The sequence below is a fragment of the Loxodonta africana genome, chromosome 12 (genome assembly GCF_030014295.1).
Source record: "Loxodonta africana isolate mLoxAfr1 chromosome 12, mLoxAfr1.hap2, whole genome shotgun sequence".
NCBI lineage: Eukaryota > Metazoa > Chordata > Mammalia > Proboscidea > Elephantidae > Loxodonta > Loxodonta africana.
Window position 1 is genome coordinate 64,745,774 of NC_087353.1, and position 10,700 is coordinate 64,756,473.

Here is a 10,700-nt window from a genome sequence, read left to right on the forward strand (position 1 = left end):
ATGCTTTCAAAATGTGCTATTGTGAGTCTGCCCATTCACACAATTAAAGGAATTCAGTTGAATTTTCCAGAAACTTAAAAAAAAAAAGTAAAAGCAGAAAAACTATTTTTTGCCTGAAAAATTAGAAAAGAATTCTGTTTTAAGGGTAATGGCCATTGTTGATGAAGGTGTAAGGAAATGAGTACCCTCGTACACTGTCACTTGTCATGTCAATTACCACATTTTGGGAACACTATTTGGAAATGAGATGGAATATTTTCCCAGAATGCCTGGGACCTCACCCATTCTAAATTTGGGATATTCCAGAGCGTAGAAATCTTAACTGCAGAAGAAGCTCATGCTTAAAAAGACTGGATCCAGTCTCCTTTTTTTTTTTTTTTTTTAAGAATTTGTTGAGGTGAAATTCACGTAACATGAAATTAACCACTTTAAAGTGAACAACTCATTGACAGTTTGTACATTCACATGGTTGTGCAACCACCACCTCTATCTAGTTCCAAAATATTTCCTTCACTCCAAAGTAAAGCCCCATACCCATTAAGCAGTTTCTTCCCACTCTCTTCCCTCCCCCCAACCCTTGGCAACACCCCCATGTGCATTCTCACTCTATGGATTTATCTCTACCTGATATTTCATGTAATGTAGTTATACAATATGTGTGTCTAGCTTCTTTCACTTAGCATAATGATTTGAAGGTGCACCCACATTGTAGCATGTGTCAGTACTTCGTTCCTTTTCATGCTGAATAACATTCCAGCATTTGTATATACCACAGGGTTTATTCATTCATCCATTAATCAACATTTGGTTTGTTTCCATTTTTGACTATTGTCAGTAATGTTACTATGAACATGCATGTGCAGGAATGAGTACCTGTTTTCAGTTCTTTTGGGTATATACCTAGGAGTGGAATTAAAGGAATCACATGTATGGTAGTTCTATATTTAACTTTGTGAGGAATCCCCAAACTGTTTTCCACAGCAGCTAAACCATATTTTGCATTCCTACACCAGTTTCTCCACATCCTTGTCAACATTTTTTTTTAATATATTTTTTATTATAGCCACCTTGTACATGTGAAGTGGTACCTCATTGTGGTTTTGATTTACATCTCCCAAACCACTAATGAGGAGCCCTGGTGGCGCAGTGGTTAAAAAGTTGGCTACTAACCAAAAGGTCGGCAGTTTAAATCCACCAGCTGCTCCTTGAAAACCTTATGGGGCAGTTCTACTCTGTCCTGTAGGGTCGCTATGAGTCAAAATCAACTCAACGGCAATGGCTTTGATTTTTTTGGTAACCACTAATGAAGGAGCCCTGGTGGTGCAGTGGTTAAAGCACTTGGCTGCTAACCAAAAGGTCGGTGATTTGACCCATCAGTAGCTATGTGGGAAAAAGATGTGGCAGTCTGCTTCCATAAAGATTACAGCCTTAGAAGGCCTAGGGGGGCAGTTCTACCCTGTCCTATAGGGTCTTTATGAGTCAGAATCTAACTGACGGCACCCAACAACAAAACCACTAATGACATTGAGCATCTTTTAATGTGTCTGTTGGCCATTTATATTTCTTCTTTGTAGACCTCACATATTCCTGAAGCATCCTTGTGTTCTTATTATTTGATAATTGGATTGAGGATTGAGAAATATATATTTGTACAACTGCAATTGACCATATTAAAATAGTCAATACCCACCAAACCAGCTCGCTAAACTCTTCTACAAATGTGTTTTTAGGTTCCAGAGTCCTTTGAGCACCTGCCACCTCTCCCAGAACCACCACCACTACTACCTGAGCTGGTAGACAAAATTCGAGACACACTTCCTCCCCAGAAGCCTGAGCTCAAAGTAAAACGGGTGCTGAAACCCAAGGGCATTGCCCTTACTTGGAATATTACCAAAATCAATCCCAAGTGTGCTCCTGTGGAAAGCTATCACCTCTTCCTCTGCCACGAAAGCCCTAATAATAAGCTGATTTGGAAGAAAATTGGAGAAATTAAAGCTTTACCACTCCCTATGGCCTGTACTTTATCTCAATTTTTATCCTCTAACAAATACTATTTTACTGTCCAATCAAAAGATATTTTTGGGCGATATGGACCTTTTTGTGATATAAAATCTATCCCTGGGTTTTCTGAAAACCTTACCTAAAAGAAAAGCCTCCAATAGTTATAACTGTAATATATATATATATATTTTCATATTTGAGTTGTTTGTTTTAATGTTACTCTAACATTTTTTTTCTAACATTATTTGCAATTTTAAAGGACCAGTTGAGATTGTGAACCCTTTGCATAGGGACAGTCCTCTTTCATATGTTCTAAGTGGCCTATCCTATAATTGCATGACTTTCTGATTCAGTAAGAACTTCCAGTGGTTATGTTTCAGTACATATGCTATCATGGACCCATGTTGCTAGGCTGTGTTGGGAACAACAGTTTTGATGACTATGGAGTTGCTGCTTGTATCAGAAGCCCTAGGGTACAGGTAGCCGCTATTTCCTCTTTTGAACAATTAGCTTTTGGTGATCTGCCCGTGATCTGTAGAACTACAGGAAAAACCAGAGGCCATATTATCCCTGGGATGTATTCCCACCAAGGCTTTACGAAAATAAATATCTTCTCATTTTGTGTTCAAATTCTAAATGTGCTATCGGTTTGTGTCTTTCCCAACACCCCCCCCCCCTTTTCTTTTTCCTTTTGGCTATATTAGTCATTTGAGGAAATAGCCTGGAGGTTTTCCTACCTCTTAGGTTCCAGAGTCCTAAATCTGTTTGTAGTCTGTATACTGTGTATAATAAAATGTGTTAAACATAGTGTGCTGTGTACACAAAATGTACAGTATCTCTTATAAAAGCATTATCCAACCCACTATTTTAGTTGAGGAAAATGGAGTTATCCACCTTAGATTTAAGGCTTTAGTTTGCTGATTCCCTAATGTGACCTTTTGCTCATTTGCTGGCTGCCATCAGTACTCAGCACTGCTATCAGCATAACACTAAGAGGCTCTAATGGCCCAGTCTCTTGTGCAGCCCTCTATCTGAGGGAACACTGATTGAGGCCATGGCCAGAACAAATAGCCCAAGAAATTCTAAATATGTGAGTAAGTCAGGTTTGATAAGTTCATGTCAGGGCCCAATAGAGACAAACTGTAGATAGCTAACACTGGAACACTGAAAAAAACAAAAATAACCCTAACAGTGTGAATGAGAGTCTGTTTGAGAGAGGGGCATTCTTTCCTGTTACATAGTAAAGGTTCAGGCCTCAGGAGGCTCTGAGATTAAAAAAATAGGAAGGGAAGAAAGAAAAAATTGAATAAAATATGAAGAGTGAATGGTTTTCTATGGCATTTTGTGAATGCTTCAACATCTTCTGTAATAAAACTTATGTTTTCAGTCCTCCATGCTTTTACCTTCTAAAACATTATGATGGAAAGAGCCAGATTCTGAACTGAAACTCATGAGATCACGCTGTCCTCTGTGAATTCCCATTACAAGCTGAGGGCAGTGGGGGCCTCCCTCAGCACAGAACAAGGAATTCACTCTGGGCATGGATTTTACCCTAGGATTGAGTTAGACTAGACCATCACTCATTAAGCAAACTCAGTGGCTTGGTGCCATACATACGATTTGGGTGCCTGTCATCAAAGCAAATCCCCCCCCCTCCCCCGCCACACCTGCAGATCATCTGAAATATTGATAGGTGCATAAGAGTTTTCAGTATAACAGGACAAGGGAGGCGTCTTAAAGGTGGTGGCTCAAAAAGCCTTGTTCGTTGCCTGTTGAAGGGACAGGGGCAAGATTCTCAACTGTTACTTATCAGTGACACTGGAAGAGAGCTAGTCTAAGGACAAGAAAGGTCCGGTCCTGCCAAATAGTACAATTATATTATGGCGAGCTAACACTCCCACATTACCCTCTGAAGCACTTCATGTATTTATATTGTTTGTTGCCATTGAGTTAGCTCTGACTCTTGATGACCTTATGTATAACAGGATGAAACATTGCCTTGTCTTGTGCCATCTTCTTGATTGCTGGTATGTTTGAGTCCATCATTGAGTCTATTGTGTCAGTCCATCTGATTGAGAGTTTCTCTTGTTTTTGTTGGCCTGCTACTTTGTAAACATGATGTCCTTTTATAGCAATTGGTCTTTCCTGATATGTCCAAAGTAAATGAGTCAAAGTCTTGCCATCCTTGCTTCTAAGAAAAATTCTGCTTGTATGTCTTCTAAGACTGACTTGTTCATTTTCTTGGCAGTCCATAGTATATATTCAATATTCTCCAACATCACAATTCAAATGCGTCAATTCTTCAGTCTTCCTTTTTTATGTTTTAGTGTACACACCAGATCGATGCTGTGATAGAAATTAAAACAAAATTTTTGTTGAAGGAATAATTTCATTTCAAAAAATTGAGAAACATGGCATTCAAAAAGACTGCAGTACGTGTTTCTGCCTTGCAGGTAGAACACCAGGGTATTTAACAGGCAGAGTAAACAAAGGCAGATGGTTTCACATCAGAGAGGATACAGGAGAAGGAAAGAGAAACTTACAAGGAACTGTCAAACTACAAATTTCTTAAGGTCAACTTATAGCCTAACACCATCTTATGCCTGATACAGTTTGACTAAGGCAATATTTTTAAGGTGAAATGTATAAACATTCTTGATGTGGGGGGTTAGTGATGGATTGCAGGCTGAGGCAAACTAATGGGAACCTTGAAATGTAAAATCAACCATTAGTTAGGAAAGAGTGAAGATTAAATCAGCTCTAAATCTGAAGCCTTTTGAAATGTAAACATTGCCCATCCAGCTAAGGGGGAGTAAGTTAGGGCCTAGGCATTCACTGGGTCAATTCCCTGAAAATGGTTAAGTTAGCAAGTTTATCTACACAAGTTAAAGCTCAAATCTCTGCACTCTGTGTTGTAGTCTTTGACTTTTATCATTAAGTGCTTCGAGTTGTCTTCATTTTTGGCAAGCAAGATTATGTCATCTACCTCCAATCCTGATGCCATGTTTTTCCTTATATAGCCTGGCTTCTCAGATTATTTGTTCATCGTACATCGTATTGAGTAAGTAAGGTGAAGGATACGACCCTGTCACACACCTTTTCCAGTTTTGAACCACTTAGCATCTCCTTGTTCTGTTCTAATGACTGCCTCTTGATCTATGAACAGGTTCTGCATGAACACAATTAAGTGTTCTGGGATTCTCATTGTTCACAATGTTATCCATAATTTGTTCTGACCCGCACAGTCAATAAAATACAGGTAAACATCATTCTGGTATTCTCTGCTTTTAGCCAAAATCCATCTGACAACAGCAGTGATATCCTTTGTTCCACATTCTCTTCTGAATCCAGCTTGAATTTCTGGCAGCTCCTTGTCATTTGCCGTGCTGTGGTGGCTTACATGTTGCTATGATTCTGGAAGCTATGCCACCAGTATTGCAAACACCAGCAAGATCACCCATGGTGGACAGATTTCAGCAGAGCTTCCAGACTAAGACTAGGAAGAAAGGCCTGGCAATCTATGTCAGAAAATTAGCTAATGAAAACCCTATGGATCACAACAGAACGTACTTTCAGTGGGAAACTTTTATGGTTCCATTAAGCAACAGAACCAAACTCTGATGAGCTAAATTGAATATATTGACAAAAGGTATAGTGTGGTTAATGGAATCATTAGGAAGTCTGGAGACTCCAAGTTGGAGGCTTGGACAATAGGCATGAAAAATGGGGTATTTTGTGACAACTCCATTAAGTTTCCAACGTGAGACTGTTTATGCAATCCATAGTCTATCACATAATGATAAAACAAAAACCAAACCCGTTGCTTCTGAGTTGATTCTGACTCATAGCGACCCTATAGGACAGAGTAGAACTGCCCCCATAGGGTTTCCAAGGAGCGCCTGGTGGATTCAAACTGCCGAACTTTTGATTACCAGCCGTAGTCCTTAACCACTATACCACCAGGGTTTCCTCACATAATGATACATTAGGCATTTTATGCCCCCCTTTAAAGGCAGTGAAACAGACCCAGGGACATTAGAAGGTTCCCCAAGGTCAGAGACCCAGCTAAAAGTGAAGTCAGGATGCAAACCTGGCACCCTGGTTCCTGGGTTCATGCTTTTAAATACCACGCTATACTACCTCTTAGGAAACCTGACAGGCATTGCTGGTACCTATAACAGGAAAAATTCACTTCTCCCCCTCTTTCTCTGTAGTCTCTCCTCCCCTCTTCTCCACTCTCCACCCTCCGACCTTATTTAACTGGTTCTGCTGCTTGAGGCTAGGAATCCTCATAGATACAGAGCCATTGTAAGGAATAAATGAGATAAAGTAAAATACCCAGAACAAAGTAAGTCCTCAGTAAATGGTAGAAAGCACAAATAAATATAAAACTTTTTGCTAGGGGATGAGAAACTAGAAATACCTTGTTTCCAGGGTAACTGCTAATTTACTGGGGCAAGAGGGTCAACAGGAGATGGTGTAGCATTCAGAGGTGGCCGTGGAGATAGAAGCAAATTTTTTGTAAAAACTCTAATACGTGAAGACGTTTGCAGTGTAAAATTATAAAGCCACACTAAAAATGTCAATGTCACAAATTTTACTCCTACAAGATGTGAATGAGCAGTTTGGGTAGATGGCCACCAGATGGCAATAGTGCTTCCTCACATTTCTGAAATTGAAATTAAACGTGTTTTTATCCTTTTCAGTGTTGAAACCAGCTGATTTTTACAGTATTACTAAATAATATTTAAACTACAGTTCCAGTGTAGCAAGTCTTTTAGCGAATATCTAGGTATAATGTGGTTACTTCTCATTTGACTTTGATTTTTAATGTGCTGGAATTGCCTTAGAACTCAGTAGACTTTCTAAATTTAGAGCCAAGAGCTCTTCGCTGGCTGTGTTCTTGATTCCGAGCTTCAGCTCTCCTTATAAACAAAAGCCCTTGCAGGTGGATTTTATCATCAGGCAAAAGGGAACCTCCTCTCTTCGTCCATTCTTTCATCCTTTGGTCGAATTGGAATTGAATGAGGTTGATTAAAAACAATTAGCTTAAACTGAAAATCCAACATAAGTGGGGAAGACTCAAATCTAAATGAGACTAGAAGCAGTTTAGTCTGTGTTGTCAATAACAGGATTAAGTTGAATGTAGCAAAATGAATCACACAGAAACGGGACTCACATATCTTCCCTACCCCACCCCTTTCCCTCTCCCTGTGAAAAATAAAAATAGGACAAAGGTTTCCAGAGCATTACAACAGTATGTAGACATAGATTAAGAGAGAGAACCCTGAGAGTTGTCAAGTGGACCAGAACTTAAGCAGCAGAAGGGAACTTATTGAAAGGACATAGGGTAGCCGCACAACCGTGGTGTAGGCTAGAGAAGGCTCAGAAGTGGGCAAACAGAGAATCAAAGGAGCAGAGGCTGATGGGTAACTTGACAGGATGAAGCTCCTGGAGGGAATAAACTCCAACTGGTTTTGCATCCTTACATCATCATTCCCTTTAGGAGCCTAGGAGAGAGAGTTGATTGGTCTGGTTTGGGTCACATGCCACAAGACACATGCATTAATTGATCTACCCATCAGACTGCTCACAGATAGATAACTCTCCAAAAGGAATTTGGAGTGTTGTTACCAAAGGAGGGGGACTGGATACTAGCCAGGCAAAAAAGCAATGAAAATCCGCTTCAGTGTAATTACTGTGTATTTTGAGAATCTGTAGACCATGAATAGCATGTGAGATTTCCCTTCTTTTATCATTTTTGGTTGGACTGTATGACTATATTGAAGCCAGTTCATTGTATTTTCAAACCACCTCTGAGATGACAGCTAACAGAGAAAAGTCCAGCTAGTTTTGTTCATGTTATTGTTAATTTAGGCACTTTGGCCTTGTTTACAGGGTTTATCGCACCTCAAAGTATTCCCAATTGCAACCCACTGACTACCTTCAGTCCAAGTCCCTGGAGGTCTTGTTAAAATGGCAGATTCCAGGGCTCCATCCCTTAAGGCTGTGATTCAACAAGTCTGGGGTGTGACGCCCCCTCTCCCCCCCTCAAAAAAAACAAACCTTTTGCCATTGAGTCGATTCCGACTCATAGTAACCTTACAGGACAGAGTAGAACTGTCCCACAGGGTTTTCAGGGAGTGGTTGGTGGACTTGAACTGCCAACCTTTTGGTTAGCAGCCGTAGCTCTTAACCTCTGTGCCACCAATCTGTATTTACAACATGCCCTCTAGGGGATCCTGAGGCAGAGAGTCAGTGGACCACACTTAAAGAATCTTTTTCTTCTGTCAGTAAATTATAAAGATTTTTTAAAATAAAATAAGACTGAAATACAGGTTAACTTGAAGTCATTTGAGCTGCTGGCAGAATCTGGCCAGTGGCCATTTACCCATCCTGCCTGCTGGCTGGCTGCTTGTTTTGGTGGAAAACAAGCTGAGCAGACAGAGGCTGGAACCTGGAAGCTGAGTCATCATCAGTCCTTTAATAGGTACTCTGGTTACTGTATCAACCTCCTCATGGGGTATGGAGGTGGGACCCTCCCAGCCACACCTTGCTCATGAGTGAAGGCAGCTCTTTGGGATTGCATGTCTTCAGTTCATACTCAGTGTCCTATGTCGCTGCTTGGAGCTCTCGGCAACCTGTCTCTCCCATTAATCCCTTAGGAAAAGCTTCAGCTCCAGCAGCTTGCTCCATATGCTGACTCCAACCTTTCCTATTCTTCCTGGCTTCTCTCCACCCGGAAAGTCCACCCGTCAGTAGGACTCAGATTCAGCCCTGCTCTTACCAGCCATCCGTGAACATCCACTTGATGCCAACTAATTGGATTCCATCCCGAGTTACAACATGGCGTGGAGATGGGTTCTCAGCCCTGGCTAACATTAGCATCGCCTGGAAGATGTTAACAACTCTTGAAGCCCAGGTGGCTCTGTGGACCCATTTAAATTGCAATCTCTGTGGGATCCAGCATCAGAAGCTTCCCAGGTGATTCCAGTGTGCAGCTGAGGCTGAAAACCCAGGATTTAGAGTCAGAAAAATCTAAGTTCAAGCCTTAGGTGACCTTGGTCGGAGGACTTGACAATAATAAAAGAACAATAGCCCTCAAGCAGCATATCTCTTTTGTCCTAGTGAGATATTTCCTCAAGATCTGGATCTCACGCCTTATTCTGAGGGAGTCTGGGGGCTTCCAGGGTCCCATTTTTTCAAGACAAAAGCCAAGCCAAGAGAAAAAACAGGTTTTGGGGAAACGCTATCCGAAGCACAGCTAAGAGGTTGGAGGGTTGATGATGTGGCAGGAGGCAGCCTGGTGGTCTCCTTTGGTCCCCCCATTATTAACTCCCCCCGCTATGTCAGAGTGAGAGTGTGGGACCATCTCTGGCTGGGCTTTGATCTCTCTAGCGGTGCCCTTCTCAGGATAAGTCCATACCCCCTGTTCCACCATTCCTTTCTGACATGGTAGCAGCATGCTATGGCAATTTCACATCTCTTCCTGCCAAAAACCCAAAAACTGTTATTTAAGGTAACACTGTGCTAAGGTCAAGTAACACCTCTCTTTCTTCGAGTGTGTCCAGCCCCTGGTGAAATTACACTATTGTTCTTCTACAAACACAGAAAGGTGATTTCTTCCTGGTTCCTCTGGTCTTTGTTTGTTCTAGCTGATGACACATACTGAGCAAATGTGCAGTTTAAGCTTTGGGGCTGGGAACATCCTGTACTGTCCTCCTGTGTGTTCAGAGAGATGCCAAGGGTGGTAGTGGGGTAGACTGTCCTTGGCTTTGCGCTGTTTCTCTCTGAATGGATGTGAGTTGCCACTGTCTGAGTAGGTTAGCCACCTTCCCTGGCAATTTTGAACAGCCACCTCATAGCCACTGTCATTATGGTTGCCAATCACCATATTTCCTAGTATATAGAACCCTACAGCAGTGATTCTCAACCAGAGCAACTCCCTGCCCCTGCAAGGAATATACGGGCATGTCTAGAGACATTTTTGGTTGTCACAACTCGGGGGGAAGGGAAAGACTACTGGCAACTAGTGGGCAAAGCTCAGACATGCTGTTAAACATCTTATAGTACACAGGACAGCTTCCCTCCACAAAGAATTATCCATCCCAAAATGTCAATAGTACTGGGATTAAGAAACCCAGACCTATAGGTAAATAACGTGAAGCTCTTATGGGCAAAATTTTTGGAAGAAGGCATTCACGAGTACTTTTCATAGTACATCTGTACTTCAAAGTGGTTTTGTACTGAAGATATATTATTTTGCTCCTTTAAGTATAGTAACAACCTTTCATCTATCAGTTGGTTGTACTGTGGTGGCTTGTGTGTTACTGTGATGCTGGAAGCAGCGTGATCACCCATGGTGGACAGGTTTCAGAGGAACTTCCAGACTAAGACAGGCTAGGAAGAAGGATCTGGCAATCTACTTCTAAAAAAAATTGGCCAGTGAAAACCTTATGAATAGCAGTGGAACATCGTCTGATTCAATGCTAGAAGATGAGCGCCTAAGGTTGGAAGGCACTGAAAGTATGACTGGAGAAGGGCTGCCTCCTCAAAGTAGAGTTGACCTTAATGACATGGATGGAGTCAAGTTTTCAGGACCTTCATTTGCTGATGTGGCACGACTCAAAATGAGAAGAAACAGTTGCAAACATCCATTAATAATTGCAACATAGGATGTATGAAGTATGAATCTAGGA

At 41.4% G+C, this 10,700-nt stretch overlaps 1 protein-coding gene across 1 annotated transcript in view; it reads left to right on the top strand.

Annotated features, from left to right (window-relative positions):
- The window catches only part of ATF7IP2 (activating transcription factor 7 interacting protein 2), a 93,031-nt gene extending 89,479 nt beyond the window's left edge, over positions 1-3,552 (top strand). Inside the window, exon 12 of the mRNA XM_023557383.2 lies at positions 1,731-3,552. Coding sequence (XP_023413151.2) covers positions 1,731-2,144 — 414 coding nt within the window. The 3' untranslated portion in view covers positions 2,145-3,552. The remainder of the gene's footprint in view (positions 1-1,730) is intronic.
- Positions 3,553-10,700: the final 7,148 nt, after the last annotated feature.